This window comes from Lolium perenne, chromosome 2, assembly GCF_019359855.2.
Source record: "Lolium perenne isolate Kyuss_39 chromosome 2, Kyuss_2.0, whole genome shotgun sequence".
NCBI classification, from domain to species: Eukaryota; Viridiplantae; Streptophyta; class Magnoliopsida; order Poales; family Poaceae; genus Lolium; species Lolium perenne.
The window spans coordinates 314,449,789-314,472,708 of NC_067245.2; the positions used below are offsets into that span (position 1 = coordinate 314,449,789).

Sequence of the window (22,920 nt, forward strand, 5' to 3'; positions counted from 1 at the left end):
GGGGGTATGGAAAGTAAGCTGGTGTACACTACTAGAAAAACCCGCGGCAGGTGCTCTTCCTCCTACACTCACTATAGTGCAAAATCCTAACAACACATGACCAAGGTTGTTTGTTGTAAGGAACTATTATAGGCCAAGCTCAAAACACACAATAACAGACCACGAGAAGTTCATACGCAACAGATAAACAAACCTAGCTATGGGTTTATCTATTTGCAGAGCAATTGCCCTATATGTTCTCCAGAAAAGCACATTCAAAGTCGGCATACTCCATGGTCTCGCCACCATAGTCGTGTATTGATAGTAAGCTCTCTACCTCATCTCTACCCGCAACAAATTTGTTTATTTGTTCACAAAATCAACTCACAACAAAACTTTTAACTCATACTACAAGAAATGTGTATATTTGTGATCTTATGTTCAATGCTTTCGGTGGATTCGAAGCCATGCTAGGCTCTCTCTCGATGTGTTGCCTTTGCTCTAGTGAACACCTTCAACCTCCAGCCGTTCTCACAAGGCATACTCTACCAGACACATTATCTTTGTCACCCTTACATAACCGGGTTATTTTTTACAGCTACGTTAACCACTCAGCAAGATCATGAGAATGGAGAACTGAAATAGTGCTCGAAAATAGTCGTCTGCCATATAGTGATTAAGAGTGTGATTTGAGTTTGATCCCGTATGAATCTAACTATAAATGACTCCACCCACCATGACCACCAAGTAAGGTCTTGAACAAGCGGCGACAAAAAAAATCTGCCCAAAAGGATCATGGAAGCCTCTTGTAATTAAGGGTTCTATAAAATGGAATATATGAAAAAGGGACTTTTTCAAAAAAAAAAAAGTGAAAAAGACATACCATGTTGAGTAGTACAAAGTTTAAGTGCTTAACGGATGAGAACCAAACTGTTGATGGATGGGTACGAGAGCAGTGGCAACCCAGCCCACTACGGTTTATATCTCAGATTTGATACGTTGGTCTCATAATAGATTGTATATTATTCAGTGGGAGGCGATGTTTCCGTGGACGGTGAGACGCACGTGGTGACTTCGTAAATATCAAAATCCGTCGAATCATTTTTTTTTAAAAAAGCACTTAACAGCTGATGCCGCCACCGATCAAGGGCCAAAACAAGTTGCAAGGCCACATCAAGGTCAGGAACACATGACAAACGACGCGGGTAATTACAAGTAGAACTGGAATAATTAATGAATCAATTAATCTCTATTTGCTCTCTCGTATGCACAATTTCTCTGCAGTATTGAGTTGCACAACCAGGCAGCTGAGTTACAAAGAGAGAAAACAATCCCAAAAGATCTTCGATCAATTGCAACAGACAGTACTACTAACTTTCATCTGCCTGTGTAAGACTCTGTTGTTGTGGGCTATGTACTCTGCCGTTGTGGCTTTATTAATTTAAAGCCGGGCTCTGCTCGAGCCTTCCGTCTAACTTTCATCTGCCTGTCCGCCGACATTACGCCGGGCACGGGATCAAGAACACTCGGCAACTGATTGGATGCTTTTGGCCTGCCGCCTGCACGGTCTTCTTAGCCATTGCCATTTGCCCGTGTCACGCCGGAAGACCGTGTCACCAGTTGCTTCGATCTGTTGTGCTGCCGGCGGTGCGCGCGGTTAGTGGATTCTCACAAGAAGACCTTCTCCCCGGCCACCCCCTGCAGCAGCGGCCGCGAGTCTCCGTTACGGTGGCGGGAGGAGCGGCGTTCCTCAGAAGAAGACGAGACGCGGCGGAGGACGTCGCGAAGGCGGTGCTCGTCGCAGGACAGCGCGACGGGGCCGGAGGCGCCGGCCGGGAAACCGTACTCCTCCTCCGCCTGCCGGAGCAGCTCCAGGAACGCTGGATGGCCAAGGTGCGCCAGCCGCACCACGAACCGTGCGCCCTCGGCGCACACCGCCACGTGCCCCGCCGGCACCGCCGCGGACCTGGAGCCGCGCCACCGCCGCACGGCGCGGCGCAGCCAGGCGACCGACGGGATGGTGATCACGTTGCACATGCTGCCTTTGCTTGCCGCTGCTCTCCGGTTGGATGCTGGGAGACTTTGGTGGCGAGCTGTGTGATGTTGGGTGGAGTGGAAGAGCGGGACGGGGGCTGGGTATATATATATAGCGTTGGCATAGCGCAAATCGCAGCACCACGATGGGCTGGTTGCTTGGTTTGTGTGTTGCTGCGTGCGACACGACAGTCGACGCCGATCCGAGACGACATCGGCATGCATCCATCCGCCCTGGCCTGCGTGGTGCCAAGCTGGGGCAGTCCGTGCAGCTTGCATGCCCCCGATCAGGCGAGGCATTAGAAATCTTTCCCTCTACCCAACACAAAAGGTGCCCTCTAATACATTCACGGAATTAATCGAACATGTTGAGGTTCGTGCCTGACTATCTCCACTACTCTCACCGATTGATCGATTTCCATACGTTGCACATCGAAATTTCGACGTAAGACCCACGAAGTTCATACTGGACGCCGTGCTCCGCGTTTCTGCAGCCTAATTAGTTCCTAATGGTCATCGCACCAAATTTTGCGAGTGTCCTACTTAATCGAATGCCATTGGGAACAGCTTCTAAGTCAGCTAGTTTCCGTTGTGAGTGAATGTAACGAAACACAGTTACTAAAGGATGGGGTTTCACAAAACCATAACAAAGAAAATTTCATGAGAAAGCAACAACTATTTGCATGAGTTGTTTCAGACAACTCAAATCTGACGATTAGATTATTTTGACATAGTTTTGTCCGAACACACCAGTAAAGTTCATGATGGCATATATAGGAGACGCGTGCTTCTCTCTATGGCTTTTTTCTCGACCACAATTGACTTGAACTTTTCTGGGTTTTTGTTTTTCTTACAGAGAACACTTGACTTTAATTAATCCGTTTGGATGTTTTCACGTATTTGTAACCATCTTCCAAAATTATCCTCAAAAATTGAAATCCAGTAATTCAAACAACATGTAGTACTCCGTAAGTAGAATGGAAAATTTTGAACTCTTTGAGTAACCATTGTGAAGATTTGGATTTTTTGAAAACAAAATCTGAAATTATAGTAAATCAAACTACACGCACCAAGTAAATTAAGAAATTTTCATCTTATTTTTTCCAATTGATTTTCCTTTTTTAGTTTTTGTAAATTATTTTTCCACACTCAATCAAAATGTTGAAAATTTCAAAAGCATGTTGGAAATTTCCATTAATTTTATCTATGCTCACTAACAAAATAAACTACTAGAAGTTTCCAATATTTAAAGAATTTGTAACTATTTTTTCCAGAAGCTAAAATCAATTGAAAACTTCCAAACCTTCGGTTCGAATATCGTTCGTTCTTCATAAAAACTAAGAAGGAACTGTATTAGTTGTCACTGATTTAGTTTAAAATTGTAATAAATCAGCAATTGTACTCTTAAGAGTCATGTCCTTCATAAACCACATCATCTCTAGGTGAAAAAAAAACAACTCCGGTATAGAAACTGTACTACTCTCTTTGATCTGTATTAGTTGTCGCTGATTTAGTTTAGAATTGTAATAAATCAGCAACATTGAATCCATGCTTCGATTCAATAATTATCCTTACCATAGCACGATTTGATACCTTCAATACAAACATATTATTTGACGTTTGACCTCATCATGTTCATCTCCATATACAGTCGAACTTTTCTTCTAGCAATCACCCCCCATCGAAGAACATGGGTTTGTGACGTGGATGGGACGGCGCCAATGATTAGAGGAAGCAGTAGTACCGGCTCGTACTTGATGGTCACGGTTAGTACAACCCAGCACCATGAAGGACCGATGCGGCGATGCCGATGCGTGCATGCACCCGGCTGCCCGGTCACTCGCTCGTACACTGTATAATACTACAACTATACTGATGAAGCATACATACTTGGCAGACAGCAGTCAGCACTCTACGTAACAGTAAGACCCCTCTCCCTCTCAAACGCATTGTTCACGGATTTGTACCAGACTGTTATGGTGTAGAGAAGCTGGAGAGTGGACGATGTGATGTCGCAACTGGCTGGAAGGTACTCGGTTATGCTAAATCCACGGGACGCCATCATCGCCGGCCCCCGCCGTCCATGTGCGACGCCGGCGAGAGGTTTTTATCTTTAGCTGAGACGTCGTGCACGCGAGCACAGTGTCGCTGATGCTGGAGCTGGACGATGCCGATGCCGCCAAATACTTTAGTCGGAAACAGATTGGTTATAGCCTACGGATATGATGGGATGATGAGCTTGCTGACGAGAAACTGAAAGCTTAGTTCAGTTTCAGTGTAGCTAGGCCCGCCCGAGTGGATTGATGCTGCCGATCGAAGAGGTACGCAGCGATCGTTAGAGCATCTTCACCGCGGCCTAAATAGTCGCGGGTAGGGACGTTGGCACTGCTATATGGCACTGCTATATGGGGAGACGTTACCAGTGCATCATTTATTTGGGGATACTGTTCCCACACCAGCGCCTCCCAAGCAGCCCCTAAGTTATTGTTTTCTTTTTACAATATTTTGAAACAACATATCGATCACATTTAATTCATAGAATCACACAAATAAAATTAAATTATTCATACAATCAATCAAATAAATAATACTTAAATTATTTATACAACCCAACAAATAAATAGTACTTAAATTATTCGTACAACCCAACAAACAAATAGAACTTAAATTATTCATCCAAGCAAACAAATAGAAATAAAAATCATGCATTGTTGGCTGCTCCTCTCCTCGCCCACAAATGCGTAGCTAAATCCGCCTTCAGCTGTGCATGGACACTTGCATCTCGAATTTTATTGTGCATATGAAGAAAAGTAGCAAATTCTTGTGGCACATGCTCTACCTCAGCTAATGGTCCTTGATAATCAAATGGATGATCATCCTGCACAGGTGCATCGCGCTCGTTCTCACTTGTCATGTTGTGGATGATCACACATGTGTTCATCACCTCCCACATATGTGCCTAAGAGCAAGTGAGAGCAGGTACCTGACAATGGCGAAACGCTGCTGAAGCACCCCAAAAGCACGCTCAATATCCTTGCGTGCTGTTTCCTGGCATGTTGCAAAATAGATTTCCATCTCGTTTGATGGAGAGGGAATTGTCTTCACAAATGTAGCATATGTCGGGTAGATACCATCAGCTAGATAGTACCCCTTGTTATATGTGTGACCGTTTACCTCAAAGTTCACAGCAGGAGCTTGTCCCTCAGCTAGCCTGGCAAACACCGGAGAGCGCTGCAGCACGTTGATATCATTGTTTGTTCCTGCCATGCCAAAAAATGCATGCCATATCCAAAGCTCCTGGTCTGCCAACGCCCCAAGAATGACACTGCACTCACGAGTATGCCCCTTGTAGATCCCCTGCCAAGCAAAAGGGCAATTCTTCCAGCCCCAATGCATACAGTCAGTGCTTCTGAGCATCCCAGGAAACCCTATTGCTGCATTCTTCTGCAGGATCCGAGCTGTATCATCTGCTCTTGGTTCTCTCAAATAGTATTTACCAAACACCGCTACGACGGCTCGGCAGAACCTGTAGAGAGTCTCTGTGCATGTCGACTCTGCCATCCGTAGGTAGTCATTGGTTGTATCTGGAGGAGCTTCGTATGCAAGACAGCGCATTGCAGCAGTGCACTTCTGAATTGAGGTGAAGCCCCACAAACCTATGCAATCTTTCTTGGCCATGAAGTACGTGTCGTACTCCCTGACGCCGTGGACAATCTTCAAGAACAGGTCCTTGTTCATCCTAAACCGGCGCCGAAATTCCTTCGGCGAATGAGTCGTGTCGTCATTGAAGTAGTCGGCGTCAAGCAGCATTGCGCCGGCTTCACCATGCCGGTTGATGTTCCTCCTCTTGCTTAGCTTTGAGCCGCCGCGCCGAGGCACGACGAAGAAAGGCTGGCGAACGCGCAGCATGTTCTTCGGGATCAGCTGTTGTTGTTGCCGCCGAACAGCCTGAGCGTTCTGCTCCTCCGTGAACAGCTGCACCATCATCTCGTCGTCGCTGTCCATCGCGGCAATCGGACGAACACCTTGCGGGCGGGGCGATACTTTCGCGGTGGCGGCGAGCTCTGTTCCGGGCGAAACAGCGGCCGCCGGTCGAGGGGGTGGCGGCCGTGTCGATGGACGGCGGTTCCTAGACAGCCGGCGGTGTCTATTGCAAGCAGGGTTGGCGCGGCGGTGACAGCGACGGTGGCGATCTAGAGGGGTGGGAGTCGGCTCGGGCGTGTGTAGGAGGGGGGAAAACGGTGTGTCTGGCTGCCAGATGGAGCCCACACTTGTTTTTTAGACGTGTCGTGAGGTGCCGGTGCGCCCGATTCGCGTCCTTGGCGAAGGGGCTGGCACGGGGTTGCCGGCGATTCTATTGGGCTCCAAAATTGGCCGGCGCCATTTGGGTCGCACCGATACGAGCCCATTTTCGCTGCCGGCCCCCAAAATGCTATCGGGACCGCTATCGGGGGCGTCGGTGGAGATGCTCTTAGAACATCGACGCGCTTCCTTTTTCGCTGTTGGACCAGAACACATTTACGTACGCGGCGTGGTAGGACAGGAGAAGACGACCCCCTTGACGACCTCGCCGACGAAGGGCACGACCCCGACCAATGACAAGTAGAAAAATCAATCCGTAGCCTCGTCCAGTAGCATTTGATCCCTCGTTCTGAATAGAAACTTTCAGCACTACATATGGATTGACATTTGAAAGAATACATCAACACAGTTAACAAGCAGGTTTTCTTCAATATTATATTTGTTCCTAATGTTTCAAAGGAACCAACATTGAGCCGTAATGGTAAACCAAACTAACCTACGTAGGGGGGTTTACAAGGCCCATGATGAAGTCTCTAGCACCACTAGGTTCCACTCTCAATCAAGGAGGTCCCACGCTCCTGCCTAAACAAACCTAGCTAAGTGGTAGGTGAAGAAAATATGGTTGCAATCCTCTAGCTCCCCACATAGTGCGCATAGCTAGGCCATTCGAAGGCCCCATTCTCTTAGCTACTTGCTCGCACGACGGTAACGAACCTTGGATTATCTACCAAAAGAAGAACTTGATCTTAGATGGCACCCTAGTATGAACTTCCCTAAACTGCATCACCGCCGCCCCTTGCGACAAACTCAGGTAGATGGATCTCGAGGAGTAGATACCAGATGACTCCAGCACCCACGAGACTATATCCTCCGCCAAGTCAACAGGAAGAGCCTGAATCTCCCGACACGGGTTGTACCAATCCACCATTTCCGCAAGGACAAACAACCGTTGGAAAGGGATACCCAACTCTCTCGGGAACCCATCTATCAACTGCGCCCCGTGAACGTGATAAAAGGGTTGGCGCAGCAACAGAAAATTAAGGGGGGGGGGGGGGGCAAAGGGGGCGTGTCCCGTCCACCAGTCTCGCCAGAAAATAGGCATGTTTCCCATTGCGCACCTTATGTTTTGCCCCTAAGTTGAAATAACACTTCATTTTGATTGTCATTCTAAAATGGGGAGCCCCTCGTAGGAACCTCTCTCGAGTAGATGTCATTTGCTCCTAGGTATTTGGCGTGGATCAGGTCTGCCCATAAGCCTTCCGCGTTCTGGTAAAGATTTCAAATCTATTTGAGCATGAGGGTGATATTCATATATCTAGTGTTGATGGTCATCAAACCCCCGTATTCCCTAGGTTTACACATGGTGGCCCAGTCGACCATGTGTTACTTACGTACGTTTGGGTCCCACTCCTTCCCAAAAGAGTTAGGATCGAGGCATGTCCATCCCCCTATGGATGGCCTCATGGCGAAGGCATATCACCATGGCAAACATGGGGAAGCTCGATATTCATGAGTTGGTGAGCTCCAGCATTCCAGTCAACGCCAAGAACAACCCCTGCCATGGGTCAACCCAGCCCATTTTCTCCGGGATAAAGTCCCAATCAGAGATCCTAGGAGGCTTGTCATTAGCCGGGAGGCCTAGGTATTTTAAGGAAAACTACCCTAACAAGCAGTTTAGTGTATTCGCTATTGTGCATTTCTCCCCGGATGTGACCCCTATCACAACAACCTCCCTCTTATTAAAGTTTATTTTTAAGGTCTTGCGTGTTTTCAAAGCACAGTAGCAAAAACTTGAGGTTCACAATCTCTCAATCAAAAGTCTCGATAAGAATCATCGTGTTATTATATGCAGGTGAGTCCTGAAATGATGTTATATTGTGATCTAAATTCATATACTAAAGGGAGGCTAACTTCTGACGAGCGGAGCGAGGCCCGTCTTCCGGTACGGATCGTTGCCACCGTCTATATATTTTCCCTGTAAGCCGCCGCTAGGGTTTGATCGCATCATTGTACACCCACGGCGTTTGTAAACACCACCGAAATAGTGAAGTTTTGCTGGCTGGCGCCCGTGGTTTTTCCCTTGTGTGTTGCAAGGGTTTTCCACGTTAAAATCTCGTGTCCCCTGCAGTGTTTTACTTTTCGTTCTTCGTTTATTGTGCATCTCGATTTTAACAAATGAGACGAGGCACCACTCACTTCGGCGAGGGAAGTCACCAGTTGGTTGCCCTACAGGAGGTTTGTCGTCTGACACGAGTATTCTTTCTCGTGTTTCACTCTGGAGAGACACGGGGAGACAGGGAGCCGTTTTAAGCTTCAGAATTGTCAGGTCATCTTTTGTTTCACTCGAACGTAATTGAACAAAATGCCTGACGACAAAATGTCTTGAGGCTAGATTAGACTACGCATGAGCATTGCATGTAATGAACAGCAAGTTAAAACATGCTCCACATGTCCGTGATCTAGTCACGACGTGTGGCGATGCCTCATCTGCTCGACCTCTGAACCAGGTCGATCGATAAAAATATGAACGCTAATGTGTATGGATCTGGATTCCGAAACATATTCTGTCAGTCAAGTCACCTGGTCGCCATGACATTACTTGCTCCTCGTAGCATGTCTTGTTTTACGTGTCATGCGCGTGTGCAAATTCCTACTCAACAAGTTAGACTAGTCATAGTGGGAAGTAACATAGAGTAGTAACATGCACATGCAAAATTGCATGGGTGAACCTGGGAGCAAGCGCACCCTATATGAAATTTTTTTTTAGTAATTCAGAAAAAGGTCAAAAAAATTCAAATCTTTTTGGGAATCAAAGATGATCATGTATTATACTTGTATACGAAAGATTCACCATGGAATAACTTCTCTTGTTTCCTGGGTGAAAAAAACAGACTTGGAGGTCCTATATTAAAGTACTATTCATGCTATATTCGTCATAGATTTGTTTTTTTTTTTGCCTGAAGTCAATGTGAAACATTTTTTGGCCAAACAAATTTATACGAGTACAATACTTGATTATCTTTGTTTCCCAAAAGGATTCGATTTTTTTTGACTTTATTTGAAATTACTACATTTGTTGGAGTATATAGGGTGCGCCACTATACCACTGGTGGAAAAACAGGCTTCGGGTGAGCCCCATAAGTCGCGATGCTGCAGGAACCGCGACTAATGGTACCTTTAGTCGCGGTTCGGGAGGAGAACCGCGACCAAAGGCCTGGGCCCAGGCGCTCGGTGGCCAGCCGGTGCATCGTGGGGTCTTTAGTCGCGGTTGGCCAGGCCATCCGCGACTAAAGGTGCCCGAAGGCCTTTAGTCGCGGTTGGCCAGGCCAACCGGGACTAAAGCCCCTCCCCTATATATACCCATCCAGCAGCCAACACTTAGCCATTTGGTGCCATTCTCTTCACAAGCTTCACAAGTGGGTGTTAGGTTTGCTTTTGGTTCCTCTTATGCACATAAGGTGTTTGATGAAATGCCCCAAGAGCATGAAACAAACATGATATGAAGTGTTGGAGCCACACTTGAGCTTTCTCATTTATTTTTTCCTCCTCGATCGCGGTTAGCAACTTGAACCTTTGATGTGTCGTTGATAAAATGTGCATGTGTGTGTAGTTCATTGTTTAATTTATATTGTTTGTAGCTAGTTAGTTTAACAAATGCATGATGGTTAATTATATATTTTATATTATAATAATGCAGATGAATCGACAATGGATGTACGGTAACCGACTCTCCGGCGAGTTCAGTGCGGGTTTGAAAGATTTCCTCGTAGTGGCTAATGCGAACAAGCAGGGGGGGTTTTGTTATCTGTCCATGTGTTAAATGTAAGAATCAGAAGGGTTACTCTTCCTCAAGAGATGTTCACATGCACCTGCTTCGGCACGGTTTCATGCCAAGCTATAATTGTTGGACCAAGCATGGAGAAAGAGGGGTTATAATGGAAGAAGATGAAGAAGGGGATGATTTCATCGATGAAAGCTATCTTGCTCATTTCGGTGATACTTTCATGGAGGATGCTGAAGGTGAAGGGGAAGGTGAAGGGGAAGGTGAAGAAGAGGCACGTGATGATCCCGTTGATGATCTTGGTCGGACCATTGCTGATGCGCGGAGACGCTGCGAAACTGAAAAAGAGAGGGAGAATTTGGATCGCATGTTAGAGGATCACAGGAAGGCGCTGTACCCCGGATGCGATGATGGTCTGAAAAAGCTGGGCTGCACACTGGATTTGCTGAGATGGAAGGCACAGGCAGGTGTAGCTGACTCGGCATTTGAAAACTTGCTGAAAATGTTGAAGAATATGTTTCCAAAGAATAACGAGTTGCCCGCCACTACGTACGAAGCAAAGAAGGTTGTCTGCCCTCTAGGTTTAGAGGTTCGAAGATACATGCATGCATCAACGATCGCATCCTCTACCGCGGTGAATACGAGAATTTGAATGAATGCCCGGTATGCACCGCATTGCGTTATAAGATCAGAGGCGATGACCCCGGTGACGATGTTGAGGGCCGTAAACCCGTGAAGAGGGTTCCCGCCAAGGTGATGTGGTATGCTCCTATAATACCACGGTTGAAACGTCTGTTCAGGAACAAAGAGCATGCCAAGTTGTTGCGATGGCACAAAGAGGACCGTAAGTCGGACGGGGAGTTGAGACACCCCGCAGATGGAACGCAATGGAGAAAGATCGACAGAGAGTTCAAAGATTTTGCAGCTGACGCAAGGAACATAAGATTTGGTCTAAGTACGGATGGCATGAATCCTTTTGGCGAGCAGAGCTCCAGCCATAGCACCTGGCCCGTGACTCTATGCATCTACAACCTTCCTCCTTGGTTGTGCATTGGTACCAATGGGGCCATTTGTACTAGTAGAAAACCTCTCATCCGTCTAAGCCATTGGTACCGGTTCCCTTACGAACCGGTACCAATGGGGCCATTTGTACCGGTTTGAGGGCTCAGGTGGTCGAGGAGCTTTGGTACCGGTTTGGGAGGGGCTTTCGTACCGGTTCGTGTTAGGAACCGGTACGAAAGGTCTTCGGCCAAAATTCAGACGCGTGGTGGGGCCCGGGCTGGACCTTTCGTACCGGTTCGTAACACGAACCGGTACCAAAGGGTACCCAGCCATATCAAAATCGCCCAGATCGTCCCGAGCCCCCTGCTGGCTCTCATTTTTCTCTTCTTCCTCACACTCTAAATTTTTCTCCACCTCTCACACTCCAATAATCTTTATTTTTCTCCACCATTTTAACAAGATTAACGACCTTCATCTATCCAAGGGTTAGCAATATCATCCTTTCTTCCGGCGTTCCTAATTTAGCTCATTTCTTTGGTAGTTTAACTCGTACTATTTTTCTAGTGCTAGCAAGGTGTTTGATGAAATGCCTAAGTTAGGGATTTTACTTTTTTTATAATCAATTTGAGCTGAAATTATGGTATATTTTGTAGGTTTTAATTAGTATCATCCCCGTCCTCACCGCCGTCGATCGCTAGCGTCGTCCCCTAGCCGGCACCGTACAACCTCGGTGAGCCTCTTCTTTTTTATAAAAAAAACTTAGTTTTATGTGATGAACTTGAATATTAATTAAGTTGGTCACTCATATATCCATGATGTTGTGTACTTAATGATTTTTGATATACATATAAAATGCAGATGAGTCGACAATGGATGTACGGTGACCGGTGCCATCCCGAGTTCATTACTGGCATGCATTATTTTCTCAACGTGGCTGAGGCAAACAGGCAGTCGAATGGTTTCATGTATTGTCCATGTAGTTCCTGTAAGAATATGAAGGATTACTCTACCTCGAAGACCCTTCATGTCCACCTGCTGGAGAATGGTTTCATGCCCAGCTATAATTGTTGGACCAAGCACGAAGAAAGAGGGGTTATATTGGAAGACAGCGAAGAAGAAGAGGATAGTGACAACTATCCCAGCTTATTCACTGAAGACGGTGGTAGTAGAATGGGGGAAGACGAAGCTGAAGAAGAGCTCATTTTCGATGAGCCGATTTTTGATGACCCGGATGACGATTTGGGTCGGGCCATTCTTGATGCGAAGATGAACTGCGGAAATGAAAAGGAGAGGTTGAAGTTGGAGAAAATGTTAGAGGATCACAACAAACTGTTGTACCCAAATTGCGAAAATGGTCAGAAAAAGCTGGGTACCACGCTGGAATTGCTGCAGTGGAAGGCAGAGAATGGTACTTCTGACAAGGGATTTGAAAAGTTGCTGAAAATAATAAAGAAGATGCTTCCAGGGGAGAACGTGTTGCCCTCTAGCACGTACGAAGCAAAGAAGGTTGTCTGCCCTCTAGGATTAGAGGTGCAGAAGATACATGCATGCATCAATGACTGCATCCTCTACCGCGGGGAGTACGAGAATTTGAATGCATGCCCGGTATGTAGTGCATTGAGGTATAAGATTAGGCGAGATGACCCTGGCGATGTTGAGGGTGAGTCCACCCCCAGGAAGAGGGTTCCTGCGAAGGTGATGTGGTATGCTCCTATAATACCACGGTTGAAACGTTTGTTCCAGAACAAAGAGCATGCCAAGTTGTTGCGATGGCACAAAGAGGGCCGTAAGAAAGATGTGATGCTGAGACACCCCGCTGACGGGTCGCAGTGGAGAAAAATCGACAGAGAGTTCAAGTCATTTTCAGATGACGCAAGGAACTTAAGATTTGGTCTAAGTACAGATGGCTTTAATCCTTTCGGGGAGCAGAGCTCCAGCCATAGCACTGCCGGTGACTCTATGTATCTATAACCTTCCTCCTTGGTTGTGCATGAAGTGGAAGTTCATTATGATGCCAGTGCTCATCCAGGGCCCGAAGCAACCCGGCAACGACATTGATGTGTACCTGAGGCCATTGGTTGAAGAACTTTTAGAGTTGTGGCGTGACGAAGGTGTACCTGTGTGGGATGAGCACGAACAAAAGGAATTTAACCTACGAGCGTTGTTATTTGTAACCATCAATGATTGGCCTGCTCTTGGTAACATTTCAGGGCAGTCAAACAAGGGATACAATGCATGCACACACTGTTTAGGTGAGACTGATAGTATTTATTTGGGAAACAAGAATGTGTACCTGGGGCATCGTCAATTTCTTCCAAAACAACATCACGTAAGAAAGAGAGGAAAGCATTTCGGAGGTGAGGCAGATAACCGAACCAAGCCTACCCGCCCTAATGGGGAAGTTATATATGATATGGTCAAGGATTTAGAAGTGATCTTTGGAAAGGGTCCCGGCGGACAATCTGTTCCGCATGATGTTGACGGACACGTACCCATGTGGAAGAAGAAGTCGATATTTTGGGAGCTACCCTATCGGAAATTCTTAGAGGTTCACTCGCAATCGACGTGATGCACGTGACGAAAAATCTTTGCGTGAACCTCGCTAAACTTCTTGGGCGTGTATGGGAAGACAAAAGATACACCGGATGCACGGCAGGACCAGCAAAGTATCCACGAAGGAAACAACCCGAATCCAGAGAAGTATCAAGGTCCTGCCAGGCTATGCTCTTACCAAAGAGGAGAAGGAGATATTTTTTGAAGTCCTGAGTAGCATCAAGGTCCCGTCTGGCTTCTCGTCGAATATAAAGGGAATAATAAACATGTCGGAGAAAAAGTTTCAAAACCTAAAGTCTCATGACTGCCACGTGATTATGACACAATTACTTCCGGTTGCATTGAGGGGGCTTCTGCCGGAAAATGTTCGAGTACCCATTGTGAAGCTATGTGCGTTCCTCAATGCAATTTCTCGAGAAGGTGATCAATCCACTTACTCTACAAAATTCTGAAGGATGTGGTCCAATGTCTAGTCAGCTTCGAGTTGGTGTTCCCACCATCCTTCTTCAATATTATGACACATCTCCTAGTTCACCTGGTCGAAGAGATTGGCATTCTCGGTCCTGTATTTCTACACAACATGTTCCCCTTTGAGAGATTCATGGGAGTCTTAAAGAAGTACGTTCATAACCGTGCTAGGCCAGAAGGAAGCATCTCCAAGGGCTATGGAACAGAGGAGGTCATTGAGTTTTGTGTTGACTTTATTCCTGACCTTAAGCCGATCGGTGTTCCTGAATCGCGCTATGAGGGAGACTGCGTGGAAAAGGCACGCTAGGAAAGAAATCAGCAACGTGTATGGACGGACATTCTTTCACTCAAGCACACTACACAGTTCTACTTAATTCCATCTTGGTGGCTCCGTACAAAGAGGAACACAAGGAGATCTTACGCTCTAAATACCCGGAGCAACGTGAAGATTGGATTGATGGAGAACACATGAAGACTTTCGGCGGTTGGTTGCAAACACGTCTCATGAATGTCACCGATGACGAGCAGCTGTACTTGTTGGCCAAGCAACCATCTTCTACTATATCGACTTTTCAAGGGTACGAGATTAATGGGAACACATTTTACACTTTCGCCCAAGACAAAAAGAGCACCAACCAAAACAGTGGTGTCCGCTTTGATGCAGAAGATGGCAATGGGAACAAGGTCACATATTATGGGTACATAGAGGAGATATGGGAACTTGACTATGGACCTAATTTCAAGGTCCCTTTGTTCCGGTGTAAATGGTTCAACCTGAAAGACGGGTACAGGTAGACCCGCGACGGAATGACTACAGTGGATTTCAAGAATCTTGGGTACGACACCGAACCATTCGTCCTAGCCAGTGAAGTGGCTCAGGTTTTTTATGTGAAGGATATGTCTAGCAAACCGAAAAAAAGGAAAGAAAGGCAAGAGGACACATCATACGATGAGCCAAAGCGGCACATAGTTCTTTCAGGAAAAAGAAACATCGTGGGAGTAGAGGACAAGACAGACATGTCAGAAGATTATAATAAGTTTGACGATATTCCACCCTTCAAGGTAAAAATTGACCCAAGCATCATCTTAAACAATGAAGATTGTCCATGGTTGCGTCGCAGTAAGAAGAAAGGGAAACGGGCGAAGAAAACTCAGAAGACTAGAGGAGATGGAGTATAACTTGTGTATCTCAATATGGAAATCACTTTTGTGTAATGATGTTACTGTATGTAAGATATTAACAATGGAGATGGTTGGCTTGTTTTACTAGTTAAGTCACGGGCTTGCAGGGAAATTTTTCCGAGGCGGAACTTCCGAATATGCCATATATAGGGCATGTGCACCAAGGGCATATTCGAGAAGTTCCGCCACGGGTGATTTCCCAACCCTTTCCGCAACATTGTTAGAGGAGATGGAGTCTTCCACGGGCTTGCAGGGAAATTTTTCCGAGGCGGAACTTCCGAAGATGCCATAGGGCGTGTGCACCAAGGGCATCTTCGACAAGTTCCGCCACGGGAGATTTCCCAACCCTTTCCCCAACATTGTTAGAGGAGATGGAGTCTTCCACGGGCTTGCAGGGAAATTTTTCCGAGGCGGAACTTCCGAAGATGCCATAGGGCGTGTGCACCAAGGGCATCTTCGACAAGTTCCGCCACGGGAGATTTCCCAACCCTTTCTTCCATCCATGGTGATGAAACTCTCCATCCATGTTGGCTTGTTGAGCTGCTTCCCATGGTCTATCGATGCTCCTTTTATAGGCAGAGCGTCCTTATCCTGCCGACAGCTTTAGTACCGGTTGCAGACACGAACCGGTACTAAAGGTTACCCACGCGTCCTTATCCCACCGACAGGGCGTCGTGCGCTACATACTTTATCTCATCGAGCAGGGCGTCCTTATCCTGCCGACAGCTTTAGTACCGGTTGCACCCACCAACCGGTACTAAAGGTTACCCACGCGTCCTTATCCCACCGACAGGGCGTCCTTATCCTGCCGACAGCTTTAGTACCGGTTGCACCCACCAACCGGTACTAAAGGTTACCCACGCGTCCTTATCCCACCGACAGGGCGTCCTTATCCTGCCGACAGCTTTAGTACCGGTTGCACCCACCAACCGGTACTAAAGGTTTGCCTCTGTCTTCCCGCCTATTTTCTTCCCACGCTTTCCACCGGTTCCCGCCTTTGTCTTCCCGCCATTTTTTCACTATATATATGTAGGCTTGGCCACCATTTACATATCACATCTAGACTCATATCTGCAAACCTCATCATTCTCTCCCATGGCTTCCATCGCATCTCTAACCCCCCGGGAGGCGGAGGCGCTTTGCGCCTCGAACTACCCCTGCCCGCCGGGCTACCGCGTCCCGACCGGCTGGTTGCTAAGCGTCGGAGGCGTACCGGTCCCTCCAGTCCCTCTAGGTGTGGCGCGCGAGATGGCCATCACGAACCACTACTACTTCGAGCTCACGCCAGAGCAGCGGAGGAATCCCCAGTGGCATCCCGACTACAGCCCGACTTGGGAAAGCTTCTTCATCAATCGGCGTGAGAGGGCGCTTTCCAGGCATGAGGAGGGCGGTCCGCCTCCTTCGAACTTCAACGAGGCCGGCCGTCGGCTGTGGTGGCGTGGCCGAACTCTCCAGGGCGTCATGGCCTACCGTGGCCCCCGCCTGCGCTACCCTCAGTCCCAGCCCACGCGTGCTCACCCGCCGACCGGAGAGTACCGCGACCCCGATGCCAGCGACGATGATGACGGCGACTACGACGACTACAGTGGCGACTACTACAGGGCTAGGCACGAGTATGACTGAATGACTCCAACAGTAGAATTTGGCCATGTATCTTTAATTTTCAGTTAAGCTATGTACTTTTAATTCGAGTTCAATCGTAATAAAAATTTATTCCCGCCCTTTCTTTCTCGCCTTTTTTCTCCCACGCGCGGCGTCGTGGCGGGAAAGTTTCCTGCGCGACGTCGTGGCGGGAAAGTTTCCTGCGCGACGTCGAGGCGGGAAACTTTCCCGCGCGAACGGCGTCGTGGCGGGAGTGTAAAGAAAGAAACAGAAACAATAAATAGAAAAGAAAATAAATAGAAAAGCAATAGAAAAAATAAATAGAAAAGAAACAGAAAAGAAAATAAATAGAAAAGCAACAGAAAAAAGAAATAGAAAAGAAATAGAAAAGAAAATAAAAAAATAAAAGAAACAGAAAAAGAAAAGCACAAAAGAAAATAAATAGAAAAGCAATAGAAAAAATAAATAGAAAAGAAACAGAAAAGAAAATAAATAGAAAAGCAACAGAAAAAAGAAATAGAAAAGAAATAGAAAAGAAAATAAAAAAAAAAGAAACAGAAAAAGAAAAGCAACAGAAAAGAAAATAAATAGAAAAGCAATAGAAAAAATAAATAGAAAAGAAACAGAAAAGAAAATAAATAGAAAAGCAACAGAAAAAAGAAATAGAAAAGAAATAGAAAAGAAAATAAAAAAAGAAAAGAAACAGCAAAGAAACAGAAAAAGAAACAGAAACAGAAAAGAAACAAAGAAAAGAAAAGAAAACAGAAAAAGAAAAACAAAAAACAAAAAACCTTTGGTACGGTTGGTACCACCAACCGGTACGAAAGGCCTTTCGTACCGGTTGGTGGTACCAACCGGTACCACAGGTGTTTCCTGTGTTTTACACTTAGCCGCGCGGCCATCGTCTTCTCCATTCTCACACACTTAGCCGTGCCGCGCCGTTCGCACCCACGCCGCACCGCCGCGCACCCACGCCGCGCCGCCATCGGAGCCACGCCGCGCCGCCATCCGAGCCACGCCGCGCCGTCCGCAGCCACGCGGTCGCCGTCGCCGCGCCCGCAGGTAAGTCCGCCGCTCCCTCCCCGGCCTTCTTCCCTCCCCGCTCGCACTCGCTCGCACTTTGTCAGCGTCGGCGCCGCCGCGCGCCTCACCACGCCCCCGCCGTGCCGACAAGCGTCGCCTCGGCACGCCCCGCCGTTCCCCGACGCTCGCAGACGCCCACGCCGACGACGCCAAGCCGCACTCTGCGGCCGTCGACACCACCCTTAGGGTGTTCGACGAAATGCCGCAGACGCCCACGCCCATGCCCCTGCCCCTGCCGCTGCCGTGCCCTCCCCGTGCCGCTGCCGTGCCGCCGCCGCTGCCGTGCCCTGCCCGTGCCGCTGCCGCTGCCGTGCCCTGCCCGTGCCGCTGCCGCTGCCGTGCCCGTGCCCTGCCCGTGCCGCTGCCGCTGCCGTGCCCGTGCCGCTGCCGTGCCCGTGCCCTGCCCGTGCCGCTACCGCTGCCGTGCCCGTGCCGCTGCCGCTGCCGTGCCGTGCCCTGCCCGTGCCGCTGCCGCTGCCGCTGCCGTGCCCTGCCCGTGCCGCTGCCGTGCCCTGCCCCTGCCGCTGCCGCTGCCCTGCCCGTGCGCCGTGCCGCTGCCCTGCCGTGCCCTGCCGTGCCGCTGCCCTGTCGCTGCCGTGCCGCTGCCATGCTCTATACCATTTCAACACAAGACAACAACATTTGGGTACATGTGAGTGTATGGCCAATTTGCAAATTTGAGCAAAGGCCATACTTTCTTGGTTTGAATTATTAAAACACAACCCTATACCATTTCAACACAACACAACACCATTTGGGTCAAAGAAAATCAAAGAAAAAGGGAAGAAAGTGAAAAAACCTAAGTGACATATGCTAATGGTCAAATCTGCCAAAAATAATATGATGCCTACTTTGAGCCCCTTTGGTTAACTATTTCTAAACTAAACTTGCTAATCTTTTTGCCCAGATCAATAGTACTCATAAAAGTGAACAACTTGGTTAAAGTCAACCTTGCTGATTCAAAGTCAAACTCTTAATATAAGCATGCAAAGTGGCAACTTTGAAACAAATTTTAGATTTCCCCAAATTTTGGAATATTCACAAACCGCCGCGACATAGAGAGAAGAGCGAGAGGAGGAGCGCCGAGTGTTAGGGTTAGGGTCTGTAGCGGTGCCGAGTCCGTGGCGGTGCCGCCGTGTCATAGAGAGAAGAGCGAGAGGAGGAGCGCCGAGTACATAAACATATGAACATCACAAGGTGAAATCTGGATAGATAGAAAGTACCACAACTAAGTTTTCTTAAGGGCATGCTTGTGTTTTTGTTTGGCATATTCATTTCAAAAGGAGGGCATATGTGTTTGTATTTCACATGATTATGCTATTAATTGCTTTCTTAATTTTGCAGTGACATTGAGGTATGGAGGACGGCACCTTCGTCCGAGATGAGGAGGGGGAAGAAGCGGTGCAGCGATTGATCTATGAGAGTGCCCGTGGTCCGGAACCCGACGATGGAGATGACAACGAGTACCCCGACTTTCTGAATGATTTTGGCGAGGGACTTGAGTCTGAACATGTTAGAAAAGACAATGAAGTGTCCATCACAAACTCCGGCGAGGTGTATATCTATGTATCAATTAGTCTGTGTTCATCCCTAGATGCATTCATTTATTTGTATTGCACTTATTAACGAATAATTTTTTCTTTTAGCCTTCTGGATCATGGAGCAAGTCTGTTAGAACAAAACGAGGCCCGACGCGGGTGCTAAAGGGCGAGGGCAGGTTAGCCCTCACGGCATTCAAGGATAATGGTGAACCAGTGGAGCCCAAGGAGTTTTGCCGCAAATTTACAAGTCAATCCGGAGTTATTGTTAGGGACCATGTACCGATCAGCATTCAAGAGTGGCATAAGCCGAAGAACCCGGAGAGTGGTGCTACTTATGTCAACGACAACATGAAAAAATTTCTTTGGGAAACGCTACTGACAAAGTTCAGCCTACCGGAAGACATGACGGAAGGCCAGAAGGATAAAGTCAAGGAATGGACATGGAAGAAGATGGCCATACAATTCCAGAGCTTCAAGAAAAATTTATGGGACAAATATAAGAATGAAGATCCAAAGATTCGATGATAATACCGAAAATCTAGTGAAGATAAAAGATCACTGGGCCGCATTTAAGGAGTATAAGAAATCTTCTAAGTTTGTGTCCCGATCGAAGAAAAATACCGAAAATGCTGCAAAGAAGAAACTTCCGCATCATTTGGGGTCAGGTGGCTACAAGAGTGCCATTCCGAAGTGGACAGCGTTTGAGAATAAACTGATGGATCATGGAATCACTCCACAGACATGGACCGGCCCGAACGGTCCAAGTTCTGGTTGTTCGCTCATGGGGCAGGGTTGGACCCAAAGACAGGGGTTGATCGTTGCGAAGGGAAAATGGAAGGAAAAAATTGAGGCAATTGTACCGAAGCTTGTAGATGCAATTGAAAAGGTCAGTAAAGGGAGAGTACATTCCCGATCGAGAGAATGACGAGCCGACACTCGCCTGGGGAACCCCGAACATGTTGGACGGGTACGAGCTCGCCCAGGTCTCACCATGAAGGAAGCGTGGCCGGACAGCGCTGACACTTATAGAAGCCGTTCGCGAAAGAAGAAGAAGGACGCCGACATTGTAACGGAGTTGTTATCTAGGGTGGAGGCTCTTGAGAGAAATCAGAGGGCACCTGATCAGCCGCTGTTTCTACAGGATCCACAAGCCGATGCTGCCCCATCTCAGCGAAGAAGCGTGTCGGTTCCTCGCATCTTGACGGATGTGGAGGAAGCTACCCCGTGGATTATGTCACGGAGAAGACAGATTGCGAGCTACATATGTTAATCAGGACCGCGTACGTTAAGGTGGCGGTCGGCTATGTGTACCCAAGTGAAGATGGAGCAATGCACCATCATATGCCCATTCCACCTGGTTGTGTTCGTGTCGGGGTGGATGAAGTTGTTTCGGGGTTTGAAAAAGTGGAGCTTGATATTCCTAGAGGTGAAGATGAGAGGACACTGGGCGATGTCAAGCACGGTTTCGCCCTATGGCCGAAGAAGTACGTAGTCCTTTTGCAAAGGCCACCGACTCCTACACATGAGCAGCAAATGCCATCGACTCCTCCTGGTGGCAGTCCTGGTGAGCAGCCAAGTCCACACCTACCTGAGAGGGACCCCAGCGTGAGTCCACCATCTCGAGATCCTCCGCGTAAGACAGCGTCCGTTAAGCGGAACGGTACGTCGCCTAGGAAGAAAGCTAGAAAGGAGAAACAACTGCCGCCTCCTGAGAAGTTACCTTGGGAAAAAACTCCAGAGGAAAACGCGGAGGCCGTTCATGCCGAGGTGAAGAAATTTTTTGCACCGAAAGTGCCAGAGATACCTTTCGAGAAGACACTAGATCGGGAGAAAGTTGTGCGTACCGTTGACAATCTATATGACCCTGTACCATCGCCGCCATCTGACTATGCGCGTTCTATTGAAAGGTCGTATGACAAGATGATCGAGGCGACAAAACCCGTTAAATCGGGTATCAGGGAGATAAAAGGGATACACAGTGTCTACCAGCTCAGACAACAACCCGTTCAATCGGTCGCCCCTCTCAAGGTGTTTGACGGGAAGACCGTTCAAAGTTCTCGACAAGACGCAACTGATTACGCCTTAGCTGAACGAGCATATCAGTTTGTTCAAGGGAAAGATTTGGTCGAGAATCTCAGGAAGGTACCAACATGTATGCGTAACTTGCATTCGTGGTACCTTAAGGCCTCAAAGGAAGGGATCGAGACTATCATGGTGCGAGTTAGGGAAGAGCACTACTTCCGGAGTATCTTGTGTGAACGTTGACTTCGCCGAACTCTTTCGGTTATACAATCTCCGGGCCCTCGACAAATCAATCATCGCTGCTATTGTCTCGTAAGTGATTTATTTATTTAATTTGAGAAGTCGTTCATTGTCTGCAGATTATAATCTTTTGTGCGCTATATTATGCAGATCGAAGATGCTCGAATGCAAAAGGGACGATATCACAGACATTGGGTTCATTGACCCGAACACAATGCATGTCAAAACCATAGATGATCCCCTCTATAACAAGGATACACCGCAGACTTTGCTAAGGTTTTTGAAGCGACAACGTGACAAAAAGCTAATACTTTGGCCTTACAACTTCGAGTGAGTCTTCTTGTCTTATAACACATTATATTTTGCTCACCGTATGTCAAAATTTTAACTAATGACTACATATTGAAACGTGCGTAGGTTTCACTTTATTCTTCTCGTCATCAATTTGGAAATTGGAGAAGTTGAAGTCTTGGACTCACTAAGCAAAGAAAAGGATCTATACGTGTCTTGTTTTTTAATGCTCGAAGGTAATTTTAATTCTTATCGGTTTGTTTCGTTAATTTCCTGCTTTGAACTAATTGATGACTCTTTTATGCATTTTCTTTTGTCGAGCAGCGTATGGCAAACTTTCATCAAGGAAGATACGTCCCGTCAATGGCCACCGAAGCTGCGATGGCGTGCGAAAGTAAGTAGTACTACCTAGGTCCACACACCTTTCAATTATCATACTTGACTATTGTTTGATTGAATTATATTCTTGTAAAGAAATGCCCGCAACAACCTCCGGGGACCGATCTCTGTGGATTCTTCGTTTGCGAGTACATCCGCAGAATTGTCAACGAGAGAACGAATAATGAAAGAAATAAAGAGGTACAAAAACAATCTTCACAAATTTGTTTTGTTATCATAAGTTGTGCTGAGTTTCAGTAATAGTTGTTTCATGTATTCATTTGTATCTTATTCTTTTATAGTTGGCAAGAAAGCGGAACAAGCTCTCAATCGATGACCGCTTCATAGCAATAGGCGAGGAATTGGCGGGATTTTTCCTTCGGGACGTCATACCACCACTCGCAGAGCACCACAATGAATGAAGATGTACATGTTACATATATCGTTGACTCGAAGAGTACC

General features: G+C 47.2%; 1 protein-coding gene and 1 long non-coding RNA gene across 2 annotated transcripts; one reads left to right on the forward strand and one right to left on the reverse strand.

Moving 5' to 3' along the window:
* Positions 1-1,456: 1,456 nt before the first annotated feature.
* Positions 1,457-2,035, reverse strand: LOC127330767 (uncharacterized). The gene has a single exon (XM_051356867.2). The coding sequence runs from the start codon at positions 2,014-2,016 to the stop codon at positions 1,648-1,650; it is 369 nt and encodes a 122-aa protein (XP_051212827.1). The 5' UTR covers positions 2,017-2,035; the 3' UTR covers positions 1,457-1,647.
* Positions 2,036-22,395: 20,360 nt separating this feature from the next.
* Positions 22,396-22,896, forward strand: LOC139835360 (uncharacterized). Its single transcript, XR_011751165.1, has 3 exons — positions 22,396-22,474; positions 22,555-22,659; positions 22,761-22,896. It is a non-coding gene; the product is annotated as an uncharacterized lncRNA (long non-coding RNA).
* Positions 22,897-22,920: the final 24 nt, after the last annotated feature.

Coding starts and splice junctions, on each gene's coding strand:
- LOC127330767 (XM_051356867.2), bottom strand. CDS start 2,016: ATGTGCAACGTGATCACCATCCCGTCGGTCGCCTGGCTGCGCCGCGCC.